The 27,889-nt window shown below is 41.7% G+C and overlaps 1 protein-coding gene across 1 annotated transcript in view; it reads left to right on the plus strand.

The window, feature by feature from the left end:
* EFHC2 (EF-hand domain containing 2) overlaps positions 1-26,125 on the plus strand; it is a 224,704-nt gene extending 198,579 nt beyond the window's left edge. Inside the window, exons 14-15 of the mRNA XM_081567282.1 lie at positions 3,546-3,651; positions 25,806-26,125. Of these exons, the coding sequence (XP_081423408.1) occupies positions 3,546-3,651; positions 25,806-25,907 (208 nt within the window). The 3' untranslated portion in view covers positions 25,908-26,125. The remainder of the gene's footprint in view (positions 1-3,545; positions 3,652-25,805) is intronic.
* Positions 26,126-27,889: the final 1,764 nt, after the last annotated feature.

Raw genomic sequence — 27,889 nt, forward strand, 5'->3', positions numbered from 1 at the left:
CTCAAAAAGGTTTCAGACATCATTACTAAGCTGTGTTTGTACTCTTTGGTTAACACCATTTGATCCTTCCCAAATATTATTTGAGTCAAAAATAGCTTCCCAAATATCTTTTGAGATGGGTGAATGGTTAGATTGTGTTGAGTCAGACATTATCATGAGTTGGGCAGGGAAATGTGCTAGGGGCCCAGGGTTGACAGGTGATCGTAAGCAAATATCAGACAGATTGGTAAGGAAGTCTGATAATAGGACTTCAGTGGTGACTTCCAGAAGTTTTCCTGTACCATCTAGTGCCATCATATGGAGCAAATATAGACTTACTTAGGCATGGGGACTCAGTTAAATAAGTGGAAGCAGGAAGGCCTTTCTGAGGAAGTAACATTTGAATGGAGACTTTCCAGACAAAGGGCCCAGAACGTGCAAACGCCTTGCATTGCTGGAAACAGTCTTGGTATGCTCAGAGAGCATGAAGAAAGCAAGTGGACCTGGAAGATGGTGAAGAGGGAGAGAGATTTCAGATGAGATCAGAGAAGTCAGTGGGGGACCAGATTATATGTGGTTTTATAAACCCTGGTAAGGAGTTCAGCTTGTGTTCTAAGTGGATTGGAAAGTCACTGGAGAGTTCTCAGGGAGGAAGTAACTGATCCAATCTTTGGTTTAGAAAGACCATTCTGGTGGAGGATGGTCTGCAGTCAGGTAAGAGTAGAAGCAGCAAGACCACGATATAAAAGCTATTCCTGTAACCCAGGTCAGAGATGATGGTGGCTTATTAGAATAGAAAAGATGGAGAAACATAGACTTGTGATATGCTTAGGTGTTAGAGCCTACAGAACTGGTTAGTGGACTGTATATGAGGGGTGAAGTCAGATGTGATTCTAAACCTGTTTCATAGTCTTTTGACTGGTTTCCAAATCACTGGGATATTATACTTCTGAAACCTCTAGGATTCAATACGTGCCTCCTGTCATGATGTGATGGGAGTTTAGCAACAATTAGACTCTGTATTGTAGGAACAGACAGAGAAACTTCTTTCATTGGTGATCTCATTAAATCTTCCAGGCTGGTGGCTTTAAATACAATCTGTATGCTAATGACTTCTACATTTCTATCTCTAACTCAAACCTATTCCCTGAACTTCAGACTCATATACCCAACTGCTCACTTCCCATCAAAATGTAACACATCCAAAACCAAACTCCAGTTGCTCAAGCAAAACCCTGGGAGTTGTCCTGAATCCATTTCTATTCATTTTCCTCCTCACCTCCCCTATACACTATAAAATCTTTCAGGAATCCTATGCTCAAAATATATTCAGGCTTTACTGTTCCTCACTGCTCTCCAATGCCACCACTGTCATCAAAGCTGCCATTACCTCTTGCCCAGATTACTGCAGAAGACTGCTAAGCACCCTTGCCACTGTGGCCTTGCCCCTACATGGTACCTGCAATGTATCAACTAGAGTGATCTTCAGAAAATATAACACAGATCTCATAACTGTTCTCCACAATGTACTCCAATGGCTCTTAGCTGTCCATAGTATGAAAGTCAAAGGCCCTCCATGATCTCATTCTCTGATCTCAGCTCCTATTCAGAGTTTTAGGGAATACTTTTCTTCAAGGTACCATGCTAAAGGAAAGCTTCTTACAAAACATCTTTCATTGATTGAGTTTTAGTTCATCTCCCCCAAAACAGACAAATAAAAGACATAATGGTCCTGCATTTTGTCTACAAACTATTCCATCAACAGATCATGTCCTTTCAAGGAGTTCAAATGACGAGTGAGCCAGAATTCACAGGATAAACAGTGGTAGGGGGCAGCATGTTGGAGCTGTCTCCCAGAAGCCTTGGCCAAAGAAAATGTATACAAAAAAATGACTGAATTCCCTTTCCCCTCTTCTGATCTCTCTGTTTATTCTACTTTGTTTAGGCTGATGAGTCTATGTAACTTCATCATGTAACATTTCACTTATTGCTGCTAATTTTTATTAGTTTATAAATGTGAGCTATTCTTTTCTTAATGCCTGGGAAAAAAAAGCCTTTTGACTGATTATGAGTTATTTTTTTTCCTGCTTCTGTTATCACTGAGTTTTCTTATAATTAATTATCCTCTGTTCTTCCTTGCAATAGTAACTTGCACGCCTCACTTGCTGGTTGGGGGCCGGAGTGGGGGGGGAGCACGTTGAGTTAGAGGTGCTGAGAGAAGGGCAGGAACCTGGAGCAGGGTGCTTGGAACAATGCCTTCGTGACCACCTTTGTTTTTTTTTTCCTTCCAAAAATCATGTTACATAACCAGTATATATTTAGCCTTAGAAATTGGCAGAACGTGGTCAAATTCAGAATAGATAGCATTGAGGTATTACAATAAGAAGTACTTTGTGTTTGGGATATTATAGCAATTGCCTTGAAAATTTGAGGTCTAATGGCCAAAACTCTATTATGGTTAAGAATAAACTTATGACAATGTCTATAATTAGGAAATAGTAGTCAACTAGATTAGTTATTTTTGACCTATAGCTTTATGATGCAGGTTAATCATTTGTGGTTTTTTTTGTTTTCAAAATGAAAATGGACTTAAATTTTTCTGATTATAAATTTAAAAGAATTCAAATTATACAAAAAAGTCTAAAGAAAAAGCAACAATTATAATCTCTCTGCCAAAGATAGCTATTCTTAATACTTCTGTGTATTGTTACTGGACTTTTTAAATGCTGTTTTGTACAAATATAAACCTAAAGTGAGATCATAACTCTGCATTCTATTTTATAACCTCTTTTCCACTCAACAATATATTATTAACATATTTCCATGATAACATATATGGATCTATTGTTGTTCAGTCGCTCAGTCATGTCCGACTCTTTGCAACCCCATGGACTGCAGCACACCAGGCTTTCCTGTCCTTCACCATCTCCCGGAATTTGCTCAAACCTATGTCCATTGAGTTGGTGATGCCATCCAACCATCTCATCCTCTATCGCCCCCTTCTCCTCCCTTCAGTCTTTCCCAGGATCAGGGTCTTTTCCCATGAGTCAACCCTTCGCATCAGGTGGTCAAAGTACTGGAGCTTGTGCATCAGCCCTTCCAATGAATATTTCAGGGTTGATTTCCTTTAGGATTGACTGGTTTTATCTCCTTTCAGTACAGGGGACTCTCAAGAGTCTTCTCCAATACCACAATTTGAAAGCATCAGTTTTTCAGCTCTCAGCCTTCCTTATGTTCCAACTCTTACATCCATACATGACTACTGGAAAAACCATAGCTTTGACTTGATGGACCTTTGTTGGCAAAGAATGTCTCTGCTTTTTAATATGCTGTCTAGATTGGTCATAGGTCCTGGGGATACTTTGGTGAATTAGATGTGTGAGGTCTCTGCTCTCAAAGAGTTTACATACAGCCTGGAGGCTTAGAAACAGAATATAAAGTAATAAGAAATAAGAAAAATATCAGTATTGAAGCACTTCTAATTTTATGTTTTCATGGTGGATTTAAGCTGGCATTTTGGTCCTGAATTCTACAGATTGACTCAAATCATATAATTATATTTTTAGGTTTGAAGACAGTGAAAAACAAATAAATTATGAGTCATTTTTCTGTGCCCTGAACTGGAGAGTGAATCCAATGCCTGCATTGGAAGCAGTATCGTACATTAAAGAGGTAAAATTAACAATAATACCTGTTTTAAAAACCAGCCATAGCTACCTCCCTTGCATTTTTAACATTCTTTATCTTAAAATTATTTTTCAATGTAGAATATTAACATCAGTGCTTTTGGAAAGAGCACTGTGTATTTCTGAGTATTTGTGTTAAAGGCTAATTCACTTTCCATGCTGAGCGAACATCTGCTGTGTAAGAGTGTGATTTTTCTTATGCAACTGAATGTTTTTTAACCTAAGTCGCACCCCATTATATGGAAAATAGGATAATAGATTACAGTTATAAATAGATATAAACACTATTATCAGGGGATTCTGGTAATATCATCATAAGCCACAAGAGCAAACCTCAAATGCTGCATATGTCAAGAATCCCCAGTGTGTCTGAGGCGGTGCACACAGGTTTGCCTTGGGTGAAGCAATATTGTATGGAGATGCATATTTCCTAGTGGGGCCAAATTCAAAATAGAAATTCAGTAGAAAAATGCTTGGTTAGGGAAAACAAAGTTCTTGTGATCAGATGATGCTCTCAACATTGTGGAATTGTCTGAATTCTCTAAGATCTCTTTGGACCAATTGTCTTTAAGGAGTGGGTGGGTGGGTGGCGGTTTGTTTATGTTTTAACATGCTCCAGAAATTGATTTTCTTGGGAAAGTCCCTTGATAAAGCAAATGTCATGTGGTCTATACTCTCAGAAAGGAGGCATTTATTCCTCCCGGTCTCTGCTGACCAGCTCATTCTGGCCTGAACTGGTCTAGTGCCCTTGGGGAGTTCCCTCAGGCATGCAGCTCTTCTGGAGTGTCAGGCAGCCTTAGAACTTCCAGATGATGGGGAAACACTGGTGGCCTTTGGAGTTAAACAGAGCTGGGCTTGAATTCTGGCCCTGCTGCTTCCTTAGCTCAGTGACTTCAGGGATAGTTACTTAACTCATTAGTTTATGAATTTAATTTTCAGACAAATCACGTTTAAGTATCCACTCTCAGCAGGTTTGGTGCTCTGCCCTGGAGTCTAGAGACAGCCATTTTTGCTACCTTAAGGAGGGTCAGGGGGACAGGAAGTCTTAGAGGAGGTGACACTGGAAATTTTGATGATGAATAGTAAGAGTTAGATAGGAAGAGTGGCATAGTATGCCCAGTGGCCTTCCCAGCAGAGGCTCCGGGGCAAGGGGCAGCATAGCTCTTGGTCAGAACAGGGAAGAATTGGTGTGGCTGGGATGAAGGCACAAAGAGGGAGGAGAGGAGAGGGATGAGGCTGGAGATAACCTCATGGGTGAGGTTTGCATATCATCCTGCAAAGTCTGGAGACCAGGAACACATGTCCAGGAAGAGAGTGACATGATTAGGTATGCCCTTTAAAGGGCCCTTGCTCTGGTTGGGCAGTGGGTAGATTGGAGAGAGGACAAGGAGACAAAAAGACCCCTTAAGAGGCTCTTTGATGATCCATCGTCTCCATAGCAACAGTTCAGTCGCTCAGTCGTGTCCGACTCTCTGCGACCCCGTGAATTGCAGCACGCCAGGCCTCTCTGTCCATCACCAACTCCCGGAGTCTACCCAAACCCATGTTCATCGAGTCGGTGATGCCATCCAACCATCTCATCCTCTGTCGTCCCCTTCTCCTCCCGCCCCCAATCCTACCCAGCATTAGGGTCTTTTCCAATGAGTCAACCCTTCGCATGAGGTGGCCAAAGTATTGGAGTTTCAGCTTCAACATCAGACCTTCCAATGAACACCCAGGATTGACCTCTTTTAGGATGGATTGATTGGATCTCCTTGCAGTCCAAGAAACTCTCAAGAGTCTTCTCCAACACCACAGTTCAAAAGCATCAATTCTGCGGCGCTCAGCTTTCTTCACTGTCCAACTCTCACATCCATACATGACCACTGGAAAAACCATAGTCTTGACTAGACGGACTTTTGTTGGCAAAGTAATGTCTCTGCTTTTAAACATGCTATCTAGGTTGGCCATAACCTTCCTTCCAAGGAGTAAGCGTCTTTTAATTTCATGGCTGCAGTCACCATCAGCAGTGATTCTGGAGCCCAAAAAAGTAAAGTCTGACACTGTTTCCACTGTTTCCCCATCTATTTCCCATGGAGTGATGGGACCAGATGCCATGATCTTAGTTTTCTGAACGTTGAGCTTTAAGCCAACTTTTTCACTCTCCTCCTTCACCTTCATCAAGAGGCTCTTTAGTTCTTCTTCACTTTCTGCCATAAGGGTGATGTCATCCCCATATCTGAGGTTATTGATATTTCTCCCGGCAATCTTGATTCCAGCCTGTGTTTCTTCCAGACCAGCGTTTCTCATGATGTACTCTGCATATAAGTTAAATAAGCAGGGTGACAATATACAGCCTTGACATACTCCTTTTCAGACTCCATAGCAACAGCACACACTTAAAACATTTACTGTGTGTCAAGCTCTCTTCTAAGACCTCAAAATCTATTTGCTCATTTAATCCTCAGAGAAACTTTCTGAGGGTAGATACTTTTATCATTCCCATTTTAGAGATGAGGAAGTTAGAAGAACAGCCACATCTGTTTTACCACAAAGAATGAAAAAGGAAAATATCATTTAAATATAATTATTATTGAAGATACTGGATTTAATTCACTACAGTTACTGTCACAAAAACAAGTTAATACTGTCATTTGGTAACCTTTTAAGTGTTAACCGCTCAGTTGTGTCTGATTCTTTGCGACCTCATGGACTATAGCCTGCCAGGCTCCTCTGTCCCTGGAATTTTCCAGACAAGAAAACTGGAGTGGGTTGCCATTTCCTCCTCCAGGGGATCTTCCACCCAGGGATCGAACCCACATCTCCTGCATTGCAGGCAGATTCTTTATCATCTGAGCCACCAGGGAAGTCTCTTTTAATTTCTTAGCCACACAAATATGTAATTTTTACATGTAAAAGGAATAATGATGGATAGAGTTTATGTTCTACCTTTTCATTTAATGTTACAGTATTCTGTGTTGGATAGCATCCATTTGTCCCACTGGGACTTTGCTCTAGCCCTGTCTACCCTGCTCTGAGTCCTAGGCAGCTGATCTTTGTGAGCTTCATCAGTGGGTCCCCTAGCCCTCTGGCCTCCAGTTGGGGGAGCCATTGGGATGCACCAGCAGGAGAATGGAGGGTGGGAGGAGAAAAAAGTCATCTCCCTCCCTGACTGCTTCCTCCTCCAAGGTCCACAACACCTGTCTGGAGTTTCTCTCCATGTAGCTGCAACTACCCTCATGTGCCCCTTGGCCCTCAAGTGGTGGTAATGGCTCCTTGAGGGTCTGGAGGATCCCTTGTTCGTTTTCCTGAACACTTCCCACAACATTGTCAATAGTCATTTTATTAAGCTCTTCTCAATTTACACAGTCTGCATATATCCTCTATTTCTTTTGTGATCCTGAGTGATACACATACTTATTTTTGCTAGCCAGCAACTACCTTTGTTGTTTTTCTCCTCACTTTCTCCTTCTCTCCTTTTCTATTCCACCCAATCCATCACCCAAATGTTTGCCTATGCATTGGTGTTTCATCATTTTAATGCACAGAAATATAATTGTACCACGTGCATTTTATCTGCTGTGTGTTTTTCTTAATTGTAAACCACGGGACATTTCTCTAGTTTAATATGTGTAGACCTAAGCCATTCTTTAATACTGTAGTATGAGTATGGAATAATTTATTCATCCATTTCTCTATCACTAGGCATTCACGTTATTTTTACATTTTTGCCTCTGAAAATATGTGGTATCTTATTGCTTTAATTTTTATTTTCCCGATGACTGTTGAGTTTGAATGAAATTTAATTACCTTTTGGTACTGCAGCCTACAGTAAGAAAGACATTTTTCCATAGCAACCCAGCATGCACATATACAATAGAACAAACGTTTCATGAAAAAATATTATTCTAACTACATGCAGTGATGTATGATCTTTCTTTTCTTTGCTTTCTATTCCTTTCTTTCTCCCCACCTTCTTTCTTTCTTTTGAATATAGTCCATTACCCATTAAATTGATTTAAGGACCTGAAAAAGGATCACCACCTACATTGGAAGGAGAGTCACTGTGTGGAAAAGCCAAAAATCTACTTTCACTTTAGCCACCCCTCCCCCATTTCATCTTTTACCTACTCTGTCTTCTGGGATAGTTATTGAGCAGTGGGCCTCAGGTTCTTTAGAGAGAGCATGTGAAACAGAAGGTCTGGAATCACAGGAAGCTGAACTCAAATCCTTAGCTCTATGATTGACTAACTGGGTCACTTCATGTAACTGAGTCAACCTTTCAAGTTTCCCCATCTCAAAAATGGAGGCAAGAGTAGTGCTTATGTCAGTACATATGAGACAGTTATCACAATACCTACCCCACAGTAACAGCTTACATGGTGGCTGTTACTATTGTTTGTAAAATGGTGATCTCTTAAGTCCTGAAGTCAGGGGGCTGGGCCCTGAGCTGTCAAGTTCCAAAGCTAAGATCAGTGATTCTATCCTTAAAGGTAAGAGTTAGAACAGCTACAGAATAGGCATGTAGCATCAGAAAGGGCCTGTGCTTCAGCAGTAAGTAGACTCTTCCAGTTGTTAACTCATTTATGGTGAAAACTTTACTATTAAGGTCTCTTACCATCCCAGAGGACTAAGCCTGAAAACTGTTCAGTCTTCAGGAGACATTTGGAAGGGGCCGTTCTTTTTCAGCCAGTTTAGAAATAAAAGGAAGAACATAGATATAAAATGGCACCTGACCGATTTAACCTTTAGTGAGAATTTAACTAAACTGCAGAGTCTGAAGCACTCTGATACTCCTAAGCTTGTTATCATTTCATTAAAGAAGATACTAGATAGCCTGGGAATGTTACCAGTGAGTCTGTAATCTATGTGAAAAGATGTACTGTGAATGGGTTGACCATAATATTGCATAGTTCAGACAGCAGAACGAGCCATGAAAAGTGTAGTATCTCCTGAGCCATACAAGTGTACATAAATGTTAATATCTAATAATGTCAAGGCTATGGTTTTTCCAGTAGTCATGTATGGATGTAAGAGTTGGACTATAAAGAAAGCTGAGCACCAAAGAATTGATGCTTTTGAACTGTGGTGTTGGAGAAGACTCTTGAGAGTCCCTTGGACTTCAAGGAGATCCAGCCAGTCCATCCTAAAGGAGACCAGCCCTGGGTGTTCATTGGAAGGACTGATGTTGAAGCTGAAACTCCAATACTTTGGCCACCTGATGCGAAGAGCTGACTCATTTGAAAAGACCCTAATGCTGGGAAGGATTGAGGGCAGGAGGAGAAGGGGACGATAGAGGATGAGATGGTTGGATGGCATCACTGACTCAATGGGCATGGGCTTGGGTAGACTCCGGGAGTTGGTGATGGACAGGGAGGCCTGGCGTGCTGCAATTCATGGAGTCACAAAGAGTCGGACACGACTGAGTGACTGAACTGAACTGAACTGAATAATGCCCTGAGGCACAATGGGTCAGAGCTATGTCACAGGTTGGCTTCTCCAGGAAGCAGATGGACTTTAATGTGCAGGATGTTTATTTGGAAATGTCCTTGGTATCAATACCTGTGGGAGGGAGAGGGGGACATAGGAGTGGACAGAGGAAGAATTGAGCTTTGATGCAGGTCCAAAGGCAGCCTTTGCTGGTTCACAGGGAACTCTGGAGCTAGAATGGCTTCTCAGAGCCATCCTGAGTTAGTTAGGCCAAAATGACCTGGACTTTATTCTTATGTGTTGGTTTAGAAAGGTTAAGTGAAGTTCAGTCACTCAGTCATGTCCGACTCTTTGCAACCCCATGGACTGCAGCACACCAGGCTTCCCTGTCCATCACCAACTCCCAGAGCTTGCTCAAACTCATGTCCATCGAGTAAGTGATGCCATCCTCTGTCATCCCCTTCTCCTGCCTTCAATCTTTGCAGCGTCAGGGTCTTTTCCAATGAGTCAGAAATTGAATTAGAAATGAGTTAGAAAGGGTAGCGTGGCTCTTTGCAGTCAAGACAGCTCTGTAGCTGGAGTCCCTGAAGGGTCTTCTAGAGGCTAGACCACCAAGTCCTTACTCAGGAGCATTCTAGATGGATCATGTCTTGGCAGCCAACCACTCTTGATTGTTCTTGGTATAAACTGGGGGCCTGGCCTGTGGCACAGCCTTCTCCATGCACCTGCTCCTCTGTTACTCTCTGAGCTTTCACCTGTGGCAGGGAACTGATGTGCTAGAAGATGCCATGGTTATGGAAGAGGAAGTGGTTATGCTCGAGGAGTTGGACCAGATGCGTAGGTCTGTGGGGCCCACTCAGGCAAAGAAAACCTTTCACTTAGAGCTTTGGGGATTGCCAATACTTAGAGAGTCTGCTGTAGCCAAAACATTGAATGTGGGACTTTAGGACAAGATCCACCAGGTTGTGAAAGTGACCCAGCCTTGATTGTGACGTGACAGATTAAAGTTCTGTTGAGAACAAGGAATGGCAGGCTGAGCTCCTGTGTGGAAGCGTGGCCCTGGTGGAGGCCAGCAGTGGGACAGCTGCATGCTTCCCCCAGTGTATGAGCTGGACAAGTCAGCTCTGGCTGAAGTTCCAGAGGTATCATGAACACCTCTCTAGAAGTTACTGGCACCAGCCACCACTCAGAATCTGGGTGGGTAACTATACTCTTGGGCTGATCATTGTCCACTTAACAAGGTGTCTTCACTGAAATGAGGATCTTACTGAGAAATGAAAAGAGACTGCAAAGCTGATGAAAGCTAGGCAGGTCCCAGTACTAGATTCAGCACCAGTTCTGTTTGCATCAGCATGAATGGATAGGGTGAATGGTAGGGGTGGGGATTTGGGACACCTTCCCAAGCTTGATTAACTGCAGTGAATGGGTGCAGTGAGGAACCAAAAAAAGAGGAACAGGGGCATGAGCTTTAGCCAACCAGAAGCAGAGTAGGGGAGTGGTCTGCTACACAAGACTAGGGATTGGAAGGGCAGCATATCAGGGAGCTCTAGCAGGGAGGCTACCCAGAACAGGGAGCACAGTGCTGGGTAATCCTGGGGTTAGGACTGTTGAGCAACCAGAGAGGGCCCATCAGCAGGCTTGAACTAAAACCTTCAGCCCTGGCCAGGGGAAAGAGCAGGCTGAGTCCCTATACCACTGAGGTTCTAGCTCGAGACTCACAGCTCTTATAGAGGAGTCGGAATATGGATTTAATACAGAGGCTATTGACAGAGGAGTGTGTAGGGTCAACGGAACCAATTTGGGCAGTGAAGAGCTCAGGGCCTAGCTGGAGTGGGAAGCCTTTACCCTCCCTAGGTCTGGAGAAGCAAGAAGGGACTGGTCTTATTGGAGCCCAGTAGAAGTGCTGGAGCAGTGGAAGCAGGTAGGGAGAGAGCAGGGAGAGAGGAAGAGGAATCCATACCCCTATCTCTCGCTGCTTCCCATTGGCTGGACCCACCCGGAAGGCAGAGAATGAAGAAGCTCAAGAAGTGGTGCAATCTACAGAGGTCAGCCTTCCAGGGCAGAGAGCTTGGTGTGAAGGGCAGAAAATGGGTCTTGGGGGACAAATGGAGAAAGAGCCAGCATGGTCTGTTACCAGAGTAAAGACTTGGGCTCTGGTGAGCAAGCTTCACAGCCAATGTTTAAGGCCAAGTCTAGACTAACAGCTCCTGAAGTTTTGTCTGCTGGATGTCAGGACTGGTCCCTCTGACTCCGATAGGACTCACCTATGTGTGATCCTCACATACCATCAGCTGATAGAACTGGGGACTAACAACAAAGAAGCAGAATCCTCAGAGAGGACCATGGTCGTAGCTAGCCCAGCTTTGATTTGGTGAGAACTTACCCTGTGTGGATGGGTAGAAACTGACTGTCACCCACCAGAACTGCTGACTGTGGCCTGTAGCCTGGATTCTCAGGAGCTGCCTTGGCCGGGCCTCTGCCTAGCCCCCACCTCAGCCATTGGAGCCCTAATTTAATTCTCACTCCATTGTGTGTCTATCTATGGTCTCAGCATGTTGCCTGGAGCTGTCACGGCCTAGAGACCCCAATTCGATTCTATTGTGCTTGCTCACAGATGGTAGCTGTAAAACTGGCAAAAGAGGTCCCACTGTTTAGAGCCTGCCTGGTTAATCTCAGAGGTCACTTTTTAAAAAATAATGCTAAATCGGATCTCATATAAACTTTATAATTCACACTGTGTGACTGGCGTCTTATCTTTGGACGTTTCTGAGAAAAATTGAATATGGCTTCTTTTTATGATCACTGGCACTACAGAAGCATTAGCAATTGGCTCTGAAGTTTTCTCTCGTCACGACAGGATGATATATAGCCTTGGTATTGTAGAATAGGGAACAGTAGGGTACACCTTGGTGTCTGTCTTTGGATACCCCACTTCTTGAAGATCTTTTGGTATTTAGAGGGTGGAATACCCTGTGGCATTTTATTTTCCCAACCGTATTGTGGCAATAAATATCATTACCAATTTATAGATAGTAAGCTAAGACTCAAAGGCATTCCTAAAGGTCTAGATTATATAGTCAAGCGCTAGTTCCAACTCTTTAAGCAAAGTTATGTCTAATATTTCAGGTTGAATTTAACAGTTCAAATAAAAGATTATTAACCATTCTCATTGATCTTCCCTGGTGTTGCAGATGGTAAAGAATCCTCCTGCAATGCAGGAGACCCAGGTTTAATTCCTGGGTCGGGAAGATCCTCTGGAGAAGGGAACGTATACCCACTCCAGTATTCTTGCCCAGAGAATCCTCATGGACAGAAGAGAAGAGCCTGGTGGGTACAGTTCATAGGGTTGCAAAGAGTCAGACATGATTGAGCAACTAACACTTTCAGTCATTCTCATTAGATTTATAAAATAACTGGTAAACACATACTGATTATGTAACACAAAGCATTGACCTAGTAGGGAACAATACTGCCAGAATCCACTGTCATTTAAAAGGTTTGATGATGTCTACTTGAATGGTATAAATAAGCTTATCACTAAAACTAAAAAAATTCGTGTCTCCTTTAAAACTTTACTTGCCCTGTAATGCAATTTCAAGGAAAGATTTTCTTGTTTAAAAGTAACAACTTTTAGCTACACTCACACAGTTGACAACTGTACTGGAGCTTGGTGTAGGGCAAAGAAATGCAGTTGTGAAATATTGGCATTATAGTAAAGACAGAAATGGATAGAAACATAAACAAGTCTCCTGGTTTTATATATGAGATTTTCCTTGTCATTAGAATGCTCTTGATTATCTTAGCAAGTATTTGCAAAATTTCTTTCTCAAATTAATTTCAATTTGATTTACTGAAATTTAATTGTTTTTATGATTTCTGTCAACTTAATTTGATTATTTCTGAGGTCATGTCAACCTAGCAGAAGAAAGAAACTCAAGAAAGCAGCTATTTCAGTTCCATACAGCACTGGATTTTTCTACAAACTCATAGATAAAAAACATCCTTTTTTTTTTTTTTTTATCGAGCAAAGAGGGAGTAATAGAGTGAAATCACTAACATGACTCTAGCAGCCTTACATTTGGGAGGAATAAAAATAACCTTGTTTCAGTGAAGCATGGAATTTAATTGGCTCCCGATCTTTTTCCCGCATGCATCTGGTGGCTAGTACTACAGTAGAAAATTTTAAGCTAGAAGGAGACATAATCCAATTAAATTTCCTTTTAAAAATGTCAAAGCAAATAAATCCAAGGCCTATGAGCTCACACACAGCTTTGCTGTTCTCACTGGGCAGCTGCTGTTTACTGGGTTTCTATCCAGTGCCATCTTTGCTTCCCATTTCAAGGATATGTGGTTTTACAGATTGGCAGCTACGTGTTTTTTTTTTTTTTTTCACCATTGATGAACAAGTAATTTATTGCCAACTTCTCTGACATCTTAAGTAGCTCCGGTGACAGCCAGATTGAAAGATGTCATGGGGCCCTCTTGCAGACAATGATTTCCAGCCATTTTAGAGTCATGATTTTGTATTACTGTTGAATTTCACTCTGCATCTCGTAGCTCTTCCTTCTTCCAGAAAATGTTATGTGGCACATACTGTTTACGCTCCAGATTACATTGAATTTTGCTTTGAGATTTGGGTACTGTCTCTAGCGTTATCTGGCAGTCACACTGGAGACTCTGGATCCATCCACAGTTTGTCAAGAAGTTGCTTTGTTCCAAGCTGTACCGGGACTTTCATAGACATTCTGTTAATTTTAATAAATGCAAAATTGCATACTATCTTTGTTTGACTTCCTCTGGAAGCTGACTCAGAGACAACAGATTTGCGTGTAAATAGTTTTTTGGACAAAGTGAAGGGAATGCTAGCAAGGGAGCAGGGAAGTGAGAAATGGAAGAGCAGAAATATAAGGCATATTATCAAACCAGTAAAAACGGGAATGACTGGGACTTAATGTCTACGGGAAACACAGGGATCTAGTAACCTGATATGTACATCAGAGTTATCCCCTCTATCAACTCCTGTCAGTCATCGTTTGACAGCTGCTGCTGAAGTGGGGGGAAATAATGAATACCTAGGCACTTGTGGCACATCACATGTGCGTGCTAAGTCACTGCAATCTTGTCCAACTCTTTGTGACCCCATGGACTGTAGCCCACCAGGCTCCTCTGTCCATGGGATTCTTTAGGCAAGAATACTGGAGTGGGTTGCTGTACCCTCCCTCCAGGGGATCTTCCCAACCCAGGGATCAAACCCGCATCTCTTGTGTCTCCTGCGTTGATGAGAGGGTTCTTTACCACTAGTGCCACCTGGGAAGCCCCTGTGGCATGTCCCAAGGACAGCCAAAGCAGGCCTCAGAGGCCAAAGGGGAGCTCTCTGGCAGAGGAAAGCAGGTGCTGATGGTTGGAGGTTATGTTGGTGTGCGCCAAAGTGGAAAGGGGGAGAGGATCAGAGGGGCGATGGCAGAACATCTGATACACACAGGTATTTAAGAGTCTGATCCTGCACCTTTAGGCAGGCTGTTTTACAGAAACACAAGCAGACTTATCCTCATCCAGAATAGGAGGGATTGACTGCTGCAGATGAACTGTCCTGTTGTAAAATCACCATGCAGTTATTTCCACTTAAAACTTATGTGTGGTGCTGGGAAACAATATAATCTGAAGTTTTCTTCGAATTTTGTAGCGTGGGATGAATAAAAGGTCAGTGAGGACAAAGAATATTTTTAACTCACTGCCCAGTCATAAATATTATGTAACGATTGGAACATTTGCAGATTTATTAGAACAATTAGGCAATGGTAGCGAGGGGATTTCTCATGTTACCAAGTGAAAGAAAATGAAGTCACTCAGTTGTGTCTGACTCTTTGCGACCCCATGGACTATATAGCCTACCAGGCTCCTCCATCCATGGGATTTTCCAAGCAAGAGTACTGGAGTGGGTTACCTTGTTACCAAAGACCTCTTCAAAAGAGACTGGCCATGTGATTCCTTTCAGTTCAGTTCAGTTGCTCAGTCGTGTCCAACTCTTTGCGACCCCATGGACTGCAGCATGCCAGGCTTCCCTGTCCATCACCAACTCCCAGAGCTTACTCAAACTCATGTCCCTAGAGTTGGTGATGCCATCCAACCATCTCATCCTCTGTCATCCTCTTCTCCTCCTGCCTTCAATCTTTCCCAGCATCAGGGTCTTTTCCAATGAGTCAGTTCTTCTCATCAGGTGGCCAAAGTACTGGAGCTTTAGCTTGAGCATTAGTTCTTCCAATGAATATTCAGGACTGATTTCCTTTAGGATGGACTGGTTGGATCTCCTTGCAGTCCAAGGGACTCTCAAGAGTCTTCTCCAACACCACAGTTCAAAAGCATCAATTCTCCAGTGCTCAGCTTACTTTATAGTCCAACTCTCACATCCATACATGACTACTGGAAAAACGACAGCGTTGACTAGACAGAATTTTGTTGGCAAAATAATGTCTTTGCTTTTTAATATACTGTCTAGATTTGTCATAGCTTGTCTTCCAAGGAGCAAGAGTCTTTTAATTTCATGGCTGCAGTCACCATCTGCAGTGATTTTGGAGCCCCCAAAAATAAAGTCTGTCACTATTTCCACTGTTTCTCCATCTATTTGCCATAAGGTGATGGAACCAGATGCCATGATCTTAGTTTTCTGAATGTTGAGTTTTAAGCCAACTTTTTTACTCTCCTCTTTCACTTTGATCAAGAGGCTCTTTGGTTCTTCTACGCTTTTTGCCATAAGGGTGGCGTCATCTGCATATCTGAGGTTATTGATATTTCTTCCGGCAGTATTGATTCCAGCTTGTGCTTCATTCAGCCTGGCACTTGGAATGATGTGCTCTGCATGTGCAGATCAAGAAGCAGCAGTTAAAACTGGACATGGAACAGCAGACTGGTTCCAAATCGGGAAAAGAGTATGTCAAGGCTGTATATTGTCACCCTGCTTATTTAACTTATATGCAGACTGATTCTTTTAGGTGGACCCAATTACAGACAAAATTATGAGGAAGATACCTTTGCCCTCTACTTTATTAACACCCCATTCCCCTGAGTTTCTTAAATCTTATGTCCTGCTTCCTTCCTCCTTTGGATCCCAACTTGATTACTGTTAGTCCATTTAAACTAGTACTGTGAACATCTGCCTGAAATTGGGGGTTAGTTGCAATTCTGGTACCAATTCCAATGTGTGTTTTCCCCCATACCAAGCAGTTCTCAGCACCAGCTGAGTCTCCTACAGGTCAGCTCAATTCTAATACTGTCTACCTGGAGATAGTATCAGATCCCACAGGCTAAGGGCTCAGTCCCACAGGACCACCTCCACTCCTTCAGATGTCATTCACAAGTCCTAGTTGTCACCTGTGCTTCTGACCAAAGGGCTGTGGATTGGAGGTTCCCATGTCGTCCTCAATAAGTGAAGTCGCTCAGTCGTGTCCGACTCTGCGATTCCATGGACGTAGCCTACCAGGCTTCTCCGTCCATGGGATTTCTCAGGCAAGAATACTGAAGTGGGTTGCCATTTCTTTTTCCAGGGGATCCTCCCAACCCAGGGATCGAACCCAGGTCTCCCACATTGTAGACAGATGCTTTACCATCTGAGCCATACGTGGGTCATCGTCCTCCTCCTTGGGTTTGAGTAATTTGCTTGAGCTGCTTACATAACTCAGAAGAACAACTTACTTACTAGATAACCTGTTTATTATGAAAGGATATAAGTCAGGTACAGCTTCCTGGGTAGCTCAGTGGTAAAGAATATGCCTGCAATGCAGGAGACTCAGGTTCAATCCCTGGATTGGGAAGATCCCCTGGAGAAGTAAATGGCAACACACTCCAGTGTTCTTGCCTGGGAAATCCCATGGACAGAGGAGCCTGGTGGGCTACAGTCCACAGGGTCTCAAACAGTTGGACCCAACTGAAGCAACTAAACATCCTAAGTCAGGAACAGGCAGATGGAGGAGAGAGGCATGAAGCACAATGTGGGGTAAGGGCGCAGAGTTTCTATTCCCACTCTGGGCTCAACTACTCTCCCCACACCTCCACGTGTTCACCAACCTGGAAACTCTGCAAACACTGTACCTTTGGGGTTTTATGGAGGTTTCATTAAAAAGGCATGATAGACTAAATTGTTGGCTGTTGGTGAGTGAAGCCACTCTTCAGCCCCTTGCCCCCGCCCTGGAGGTATGGGGGGGGGAGTGGAGGTGGGGCACTGAAAGTTCCAACCCTCCAATCATGTGGTTGGCTCCTTTGGCAACCAGCCCCACCATTAAGGTGGTTTTCAAAAATGTCACATAAACATAAGAAAAGAGACCCTATCACTGTCATCACTTAGGACATTCCAAGAGTTTTAAGCTAGTGGAGGTGATGGAATTGCAGTTGAGCTATTTCAAATCCTAAAAAATGATGCTGTTAAAGTGCTGCACTCAATATACCAGCAAATTTGGAAAACTCAGCAGTGGCTACAGGACTGGAAAAGGTCAGTTTTCCTTCCAGTCCCAAAGAAAGGCAGTGCCAAAGAATGTCCAAACTACTACACAGTTGCACTCATCTCACCCACTTGCAAAGTAATGCTCAAAATCCTTCAAGCCAGGCTTCAATAGTGTGTGAACCGTGAACTTCCAGATGTTCAAGCTGAGTTTAGAAAAGGCAGAGAAACCAGAGATCAAATTGCCAACATCTGTTGGATCATTGAAAAAGCAAAAGAGTTCCAGAAAAACATCTACTTCTGCTTTATTGACTACACCAAAGCCTTTGACTGTGTGGATCACAACAAACTGTGGGAAATTCTTAAAGAGATGGGAACACCAGACCACATCAGCTGCCTCCTGAGAAATCTGTATCCAGGTCAAGAAGCAACAGTTAGAACTGGACATGGAACAACTGACTGGTTCCAAATTGGCAAAGGAGTACGTCAAGGCTGTATATCGTCACCCTGCTTATTTAACTTGTATTCAGAGTACAAAATGAGAAATGCTGGGCTGGATGAAGCACAAGCTGGAATCAAGATTGCCAGGAGAAATATCAATAACCTCAGATATGCAGATGATGTCATCCTTATGGCAGAAAGCTAAGAAAAACTAAAGAGCCTCTTGATGAAAGTGAAAGAGAGAGTGAAAAAGTTGGCTTAAAACTCAACATTCAGAAAACTAAGATCTTGGCATCTGGTCCCATCACTTCATGGCAAATAGATGGGGAAACAGTGGAAACAGTGACAGACTTTATTTTGGGGGGCTCCAAAATCCCTGAAGATGGTGACTGCAGCCATGAAATTAAAAGACTCTTCCTCCTTGCGAGAAAAGTTATGACCAACCTAGACAGCATATTAAAAAGCAGAGACATTACTTTGCCAACAAAGGTCCATCTAGTCAAAGCTATGGTTTTTCCAGTAGTGATGTATGGATGTGAGAGTTGGAATATAAATAAAGCTGAATGCTGAAGAATTGATGCTTTTGAACTGTGGTGTTGGGGAAGACTCTTGAGAGTCCCTTGGACTGCAAGGAGATCCAACCAGTCCATCCTAAAGGAAATCAGTCCTGAATATTCATTGGAAGGACTGATGCTGAAGCTGAAACGCCAATACTTTGGCCACTTGATGCACAGAACTGACTCATTTAAAAAGACCCTGATGCTGGGAATGATTGAAGGCGGGAGGAGAAGGGGATGACAGAGGATGAGATGGTTGGATGGCATCACTGACTCAATGGACGTGAGTCTGAATAAACTCCAGGAGTTGGTGATGGACAGGAAAGCATGGCGTGCTGCAGTTCATGGTGTTGCAAAGAGTTGGACACGACTGAGTGACTGAACTGAACTAAACAACAGCAGAAAACCCTAAGAGGTAGGTATTATTATGATACTCATCTACAGAAAAGGAAACTGAGGCAAGAGAAGGGTTAAGTAGTTTGTCTAAAGTCAAACTGCCAGTAAGTGGAGAAGTCTGGACCATAACCCCAGTATGAGGGCTCCAGAGCCCTGCTTATCTGCTGGGCTACCCTCCAAATCCCAGGGAAGGAGCAGGCCTATTCAGAAGCAGCTGGCTCTCATCCTACATGGCTACATTTAGTCCCATCATTTTCAACAAGAATAGTTAAGTAGAAAAAACTGTGATTCTTGAAGGGACACTATACTTCTCTTTCAAGAATGCCTCCTGTTGGATGCTGAAGGTTGAGCCCAGACTACCCAACCAGCTGTGTAAAGAAGGAAATGACTATTCAGATGGATGATGGCTAAACCAACTCCTAGGTTGTATTCTATGTAATTCATACTACATGGAACTTCAAGAAATGTCTTTCCTGTGCCCTAAAGTAGTAAATCACTGTGTGTCTGAATGTGCATATATAAAATGTGTGTGTGTGTGTGTGTGTGTGTGTATCTTTTTTAATCAATGAAGGCTAAGATCAAGTCATTCAATTCAACTATTCAACATGTTCTCAAAAATTTCATTATAAGACTTTAAGCAATTTTCACTCTTAAGTGATAGAGTAGTTCCTCAGTATCTTGGTTCTAGGATCTCCTGCAGATACTAACATCTGAGGATGCTCAAGTCTCTTACATAAAATGTAATCTATGCATATCCTCCTGTATATTTTAAATCATCTCTAGATTACTTAAAATACCTAATACTATGTAAATGCATGTAAATAGTTGTAAATACAATGTAAACACTATGTAAATAGTTGGTGTGTGGCAGATTCAAGGTTTGCTATTTGGAATTCTCCAGATCCTTTTTTTCCAAATACTGTTGACCCATGGTTGGGTGAATCTGTGGATATGGAGCGCTGACTGTATTTCTTAATTTTACCATGTTATAGAAGAACATTGTACAAATATGTACATTCAAAATCACTATTTCCTGATAGGCTTTTTTTAAACAAATTTTTCAGTACAAAAAAGAAACACATTGAGCAACATATAACATTACAATGAAATTATCTTCTCTCATGAAACAGGTCAGTATTAGAAGATCTTCTTTCTTTATTTGGCAGCAAAATTTTTGAACTGTTTGGTTTAATTTTTGTTTGATTTTTGAGCAAGAAATCATGATTTAAATCTTAACAACAAGAGAAAAGAAAGAGAAGAACTTATATTGGAATAATGATAACTCAAGAGTTTAGAGATGAGAAATTTATTAGCAACAAGCCAAACCTGGGTAAATGAAACTCAAGGAAAATGCCCTGAGATTTGAAGTTAAGGACAATTTAAGATGAAAAAATAATGTATGGGAGCAAAATCTGCCACCCCAAAATGTGCTTCTCTGGCAGGAGGATTATTTTAAGTTGATTATTTTTAAGAAACAAAAGACTCAGGAAGAGCTTTTACCTCCCCCTTAACTGCCTAAAAGAATTTAGATAAAGGACTTGTTCCAAGAAGAGAGCAGATGTGAGGTAGACAGGAAGGAACTGAGCAAATCTGCTTGTTCAAATTTGTTTCTGTGTTCCATTGTTTCTGCATGGACCAGCAAACATTTCTTTACCAAACATTTGCTGTTCTCATCTTCCTGGGAATTGCTTTCCTTCCCTTTCCTTTTGCAGTCCCAGACCCCTAACCCCTTCTCCTCAGTTCTTTAGTCAAGAATGACATCTATACCTCATTTTACCTGTCTTTGGAATCTCTCACGTTTATATGGATTCCCCATATATAAGCATTTTTTTTTTCTCCTGTTAATCCATCTTAACCTCATTTTAACTATTCAGCCAGCCAAAAGAACCTAGAAGGGTGGGAGGAAATTATCTCCCACCCCCAACAACAACAATAGTCCATTTCTTTTAATTCTGACCACTTTAAATCCTGTGGCTCACACAATGCTTTCCTGACAGCTCCAGCTCTGCTATGCCCTTTCTCTAAAATCAATATCACTTCCCTCAAGTTTATTTCCCTTTGTCCCTTTTCTCCAGGTTCTAGATGGAAGTGACACTTCTGCCAAAATATCTGAGTTTGTAGTGCTAGAGGAACCGAATATTCACACATGGGCAGTATGATCTGGTGATTTATAGTAAGAAATGTATATTTGGTTTTGTCCCCATTTCTGGCACAGAGCTCTTAAAACTCTTCAGTTCAGTTCAGTTCAGTTCAGTTCAGTTCAGTCACTCAGTTGTGTCCAACTTTTTGCAACACCATGGACTGCAGCACGCCAAGCTTCCCTGTCCATCACCAACTCCTGGAGTTTATTCAGACTCATGTCCATTGAGTCAGTGATGCCATCCAACCATCTCACCCTCTGTCATCCCCTTCTCCTCCCGCCTTCAATCATTCCCAGCATCAGGGTCTTTTTAAATGAGTCAGTTCTTTGCATCAAGTGGCCAAAGTATTGGCGTTTCAGCTTCAGCATCAGTCCTTCCAATGAATATTCAGGACTGATTTCCTTTAGGATGGACTGGTTGGATCTCCTTGCAGTCCAAGGGACTCTCAAGAGTCTTCCCCAACACCACAGTTCAAAAGCATCAATTCTTCAGCATTCAGCTTTATTTATAGTCCAACTCTCACATCCATACATCACTACTGGAAAAACCATAGCTTTGACTAGATGGACCTTTGTTGGCAAAGTAATGTCTCTGCTTTTTAATATGCTGTCTAAGTTGTTCATAACTTTTCTTCCAAGGAGGAAGAGTCTTTTAATTTCATGGCTGCAGTCACCATTGGAGAAGGAAATGGCAACCCACTCCAGTATTCTTGCCTAGAGAATCCCAGGGATGGCAGAGCCTGGTAGGCTGCCATCTATGGGGTCGCACAGAGTCAGACACGACTGAAGCGACCTAGCAGCAGCAGTCACCATCTGCAGGGATTTTGGAGCCCCCAAAAATAAAGTCTGTCACTGTTTCCCCATCTATTTGCCATGAAGTGATGGGACCGGATGCCATGATCTTAGTTTTCTGAATGTTGAGTTTTAAGCCAAATTTTTCACTCTCCTCTTTCACTTTCATCAAGAGGCCCTTTAGTTCTTCTTAGCTTTCTGCCATAAGGATGGCATCATCTGCATATCTGAGGTTATTGATATTTCTCCCGGCAATCTTGATTCCAGCTTGTGCTTCATCCAGCCCAGCATTTCTCATTTTGTACTCTGAATATAAGTTAAATAAGCAGGGTGACGATATACAGCCTTGACGTACTCCTTTGCCGATTTGGAACCAGTCAGTTGTTCCATGTCCAGTTCTAACTGTTGCTTCTTGACCTGGATACAGATTTCTCAGGAGGCAGCTGATGTGGTCTGGTGTTCCCATCTCTTTAAGAATTTCCCACAGTTTGTTGTGATCCACACAGTCAAAGGCTTTGGTGTAGTCAATAAAGCAGAAGTAGATGTTTTTCTGGAACTCTTTTGCTTTTTCAATGATCCAACAGATGTTGGCAATTTGATCTCTGGTGCCTTTTCTAAATCCAGGTGTTGACTTAAAATCAAATAGATTTCCAGATACTTCTCCAGCGAAGATGAATTTATTTGCAATCATCAGAGAATTGCCATGGGGTCCCAAAGAGTCAGACACGACTTAGCGATTAAACAACAACAACAAGAGAAGTGCATTTGGGGGTCTGCAGCCATGGTAAGCCATGTGCAAGTTCCTCCTTGGCAAGGGAAGGAGAACACTTGAGAGGAAAAGGAAATTGGAAAAGCGATAGTAGACAAAGGGCCCATGTCTTTTCATTGGCTGTGTCCTTGCCAGGGAAGAAGAGGAGTCGCTCTTCTTCTCTTGTGTTCTACTTATAATGAAGGGCATGAAGGCTTCCCCTTCTGGTCTCCTGACTCTATTTAACTGAAGTTTCTGTTTATTAACTTTTTAAACTGCAGCAATTAAATAGCTCGGTATAACACTTAAAAGAATACCTGTCGTATAGTAAATAACCAGTAAATTCATAATCATTGTCATCATCAAGCATCTCTTAAACTAAGGCTTTATGCTTCAGTTAGAGATGCCAGTTCTTGGTGCTCTTCTGATTCTGATTCTGCATCATCGTTATTAATTATCACAGTTTTACATATAACCCATGTTTCAGTGACTTCCACCTCTTTGCCCAGTTCTGGAGTTTAGGTCTGTGCTATACAGAACCCTGTTTCCAGATATTTCCCAGAATCTTTACCTTGCTGTCTAATGGGTACCTCAAATTAAAATGCCCCAAACTGAGCTTAGTTTCTCCCTATGACCATCATTTCCCAGTTAAAAATGTTTAAAACTTCTCTTCTTTGTGCTTTTTTATTTTCTTTATAATGTCGCCCCCCCCCACCTCACTCAATTCATGTCTACCCAGAACCTCAGAATGTGAACTTATTTGGAAATGGAATCTTTGCAGATACAATTAAAACACCTACTAAAAGTTAAAATGAGCTCATACTGGATTAGAGTGGCCCCTAAATCCAATAATTATTGTCATAAGAAGGCTATGTGATGACAGAGACACACACAGACACACAGAGAACAAGATAGAGGCAGACTGGACTGATGTATCTACAAGCCAAGGAACTCAAAGGATAGCCATCAACTCCCAGAAGCTGGGAGAGGGGCATGGGACAGTCTCCCTTAGAGTGTCCAGGAAGAACCAGCCCTGCCAGCACCTTGATTTTGGACATCTGGTGTCTTCACAGTGACAGAATGCATTTTGTGCCTTTAAGCCTCTCAGTTTGTGGTAGTTTGTTATGGGAGCCCTAGGAAACTAATACAGACATCATCAGCTGTTACCAAATTTAGAAGTCTTAGAACCATCCTTATCTGTATTAGTTTATAAGGTCACCGAGCATATTGAATTAGGGGGCCTAACCTACTCCAGGATGACCACATCGAGCTAATTACATCTGCAATGACCTTATTTCCAAATAAGGTCACATTCTGAGATATCAGAGGGTTAGGACTCCAACATGTCTTTTTTGAGGGGATACAATACAATTCAACTTATAACTTGACCCCTTTCTTTTATCACCACTTCACATCAATCACCTTCCAGGTGATGTATGTTCTACTGCAGCAGAGTCTTTCAGATTTAGCTCTTATTCACCCCAGGCTCAGCTGCACTGGTTATTGGCATAGTCATCTCTCCCTAGGATTATTGTAGTAACCTCCAAAGTGATTGTCCTCCTTCCTTTCATTCTTCATACATCCAATGAGTTACCCAATAAACTTCTAATCCAGTTTCACTGAGATTCACCGTTGACTTTCCTTAGCCACAGCATAAAGCATAAACTAGCACAGAAGGCCTCAAGTTTGGCCCCGCCTTTTCCTTCCAACTGCCTCTCTTCTCGCTTTGTACTGTGTATCCCAGACCAACCAGGACACTCACCCTTTCTTGAAAATAGGATTTTTAGGTCTCCAAGCCTTTGCTTATACTATTCTCTATGCCTAGAACAGCCTTCGTCAATTTAATCCCCTGCTGAACTGCTTGCTGCTCAAGACTTCCTTGGTGGCTCAGTGGTAAAGAATCCACCTGCAATGCAGAAGATGCCAGTTCAATCCTTTGATTGGGAAGATCCCCTGGAGATGAAAATGGCAACTCACTCCAGTATTCTTGCCTTGGAAATCCTATGGACAGAGGAGCCTGAAGGGCTACAGTCCATGGGGTCACAAAGAGCTGGACATGACTTAGTAGCTAAACAACACATCAACAAACTGTTCCTCATCCCGTAAAGCCCAAATGAAATATCACTTTCTCAGGTTGCTTCCACATCACATAGAATTATGGAACCCTTACCTGTATTTCTGTGGCACCACATGACTCTAGATACTAATTTTGCACTAAGAAAGATCTAACGGCTCTTATATACGACAATTAAGCTTGACAATAGAAATATAGGTAGCCGTAGTTATGGGACTCACCTCCCCTGCCATTGATAATAATATTAATTAGCCATTGCAGCATAAATAAAAGTATGTGTATGCCTATGTATATGTAGATTTATATATACAAGATTTTTTAAATCTTCTTGACATGTTTATTATTACATAATTGCATTTTATTACAAGCCACCTTAGCCAAATAATTCTTAAACCTCTTTAGAGTGAAGGTGTTTAGCAAATATATATACACATATATGTGTGTGTGTGCACATGTGCATGCAGTCATGTCCAACTCTTTGCGAGTCCATGCACGGTAGCCCAGTGGGCTCCTCTGTCCTTGGAATTTTCCAGGCAAGAATACTGGAGTTGGTTGCCATTTCCTTCTCCAGGAGATCTTCCCCACCCACAGATGGAAGCCAGGTCTTCTGCACTGGCAAATGGATTCTTTACCACTGAACCACCTGGGAAGCCCATGATATATCATGCATATGTGGGGGCTTTCTCCACCTGTGTCGTTCTGGGACCAGCAGCATCTTGGTCCATGTTCTTCTTATGGTGATGGCAGAGGTACAAAGGCCAAGCCAAACCATTCCAGCACATTAGGACCTCTGTCTGTGGTATATCTGCTAAGATGACATAGGCCAAAGCCAGCCATGTGGCCAAATTCATGTCAAAGGAAAAAAGGACTCCTTAGGAAACAGGATTCCATAGGAGATTCGGCAAATTCACATGGCAAAGAGCACACTATATATAATTCTAATACAGGGAAGGAGAAAGGATCGAGTATAAGAATCCAATCTACTGCAGAGTCCTGATGATCTGAAAGTCAATGAAGTTTCTCCTTGGAAAATAAACTACTTAGCCAAGAGCTTATATAAATGACAAGGAACAAACAATTCGATGTTGCATTTACAAAACTGCACTTTCAAATGTAGTTCTAATTATATCCTTCTTTGTGTTTTTTTCCCAGAGATGTGAAGATGAGTGGCTTGGGATGCCATCACCTATTCCTGTGAAATACATTTACTATTTAAACCTTTTAAAGGATGTGTTTGGCTTAGAGGAGGAGTAACCATGCAGTTTTGGTTAACTTCCTTTGATTTCCTGGTTTCCTGCTTTAATTTTTGCCAAGTTTATTTCAGTAGATATAATTCCATTAAAAACAAAAGAGACAAGGTTCATATTGAATTAAAATCCATATTCCAAAATTAATCTCCTTTTGTCATCTCAGGTTTTCAGAACCTCATATTGCTGATATACCTGCACTATTAAAAATGCCATTTGAAGAAACATTGAGCATTTTTATTATATGTATGATTTATTAATACCAAGAATCTTACAGTAATTTTCTTTTTTTTTCTTTTTTTTTCTTTTTTTTTCTTACAGTAATTTTCTATCTAATGTAATTTGATTCATTACAGCACAAAAAGAAAGTGACTTTTGACAGCTATATAAGACAATATAAAATCAAATTATCTCAGAACAATAAGTTGTGATTCTATTAAACATTTTTTGAAATCTTTTTGACAGACAGTTATTACTTACATAATTAAACTTTGTAGCAACTCACCTTTTCAAAATAATCCTTAAATCTCTATAGAGTGAAGGTATTTATTTTTTATGAAATTAACAAAGCTACAAGAAGAAAAAAGACCCCTCCCCTACAACATACAGACACACACACAAAAAAAAAAATTTGAGAAAGTAAAATATATGCAGTTATTTTTTTTTTAACTTACACAATTTAGGACTATATTGTTGTTGTTGTTGTTTAGTCACTAAGTTGTGTCTGACTCTTTAGCAACCCCACAGACTATAGCCCACCAGGCTCTTCTGTCCATGGGATTACCCAGGCAAGAATACTGGAGTGGGTTGATGCATGTGTATATAATTATGGTATGACCAAAACTGTATTATGTCTGAAATATTTAAGGGTGTGAATGTTGAGGATCCTGAGAGGTTCTTTTTGGTTCATTATGTACACATACATAACCACTGAGAGGTTTTAATATTCTAAGACTGTAGCATGTTTCCCTTTTGCTTTTCTCTAGTTCTCTTTTTCTTCTAGGGCTATACATTATGAGTCTCAGCAGAACTTTTGTCATGTAGTGCACATTTGATTACACCTCATAATCATGGACCTCTGGGAATTCACTGTGAGAAGTTTGTCTCAGTCTACCCCGTTCTTCAGTGTTGGGTGCTGAGTATCATAAACCCAGTTGCCTGGTGTTTTTAGAGACGATGGAAGCCTGTAGAGAAGTGTCTTTGACAATGACTCAGGGACTGCTCTGAGAGGAGGAAGAGGAACTGACAGCATCTCAAGGGCCCCTTCTATCTTCTTATTCTTTCACTCTACGTTTGCAGTGTTTTGCCTAGAAATGAGCTGGCTTCTTGACACTCAGATGTACCACTTTGCTCGACAACAATGACTGCTTCATTTTTAAAATTTGAAGTTCATCAGTAAACCATTTCTATATATAAACCTAGGATAGTTCTCCATGTGCCATTGTTAAAGTAGATCCCATAGGATTTTCCAATAAACTAGAATACTCAATTTATGTACTAGAACCATTACCCATAAAGTCTAATTTTGACTTCTTGATTTTTGTCCCAGGTTTTTTCTTTTTTTTTAAAGACAGCTGACAGTGCCAAGCTATTTTGTCACTTTGAGATTTTCCATTCCCCAGAGAGCAAGCTTTTAGAAAGATGACACTTTCCTGGAACTTTTCGGGCTGACACATTCATCACTTACCTATTCAACTCTTCAGTCAGTTGTCTTTCCCTCAAGATTTTAAATATGTAGATAATTTAGCCCTGGTACAGGTTTGTAATAAAGTTCATTTGAGAAGTGGGAGTAGAAAAGGGAAGGAAGCAAGCCAGTGATATGCTCCTGAGTTTGTAGGATGACAGTTGCTTGTTCTGATACATACATGTGTGTGTGTCACTGCCCTGGTTATTCATAGACCAAGTCCACAATTAGCAATTAAATGGCCATTATAGGAATCATGTGGATAAACATGATACATTGTAGTCATACAGACACTTTAAATAATT

The sequence above is a fragment of the Giraffa tippelskirchi genome, chromosome X (assembly GCF_054371585.1).
Source record: "Giraffa tippelskirchi isolate mGirTip1 chromosome X, T2T-mGirTip1v1.2.pri, whole genome shotgun sequence".
Lineage (NCBI taxonomy): Eukaryota > Metazoa > Chordata > Mammalia > Artiodactyla > Giraffidae > Giraffa > Giraffa tippelskirchi.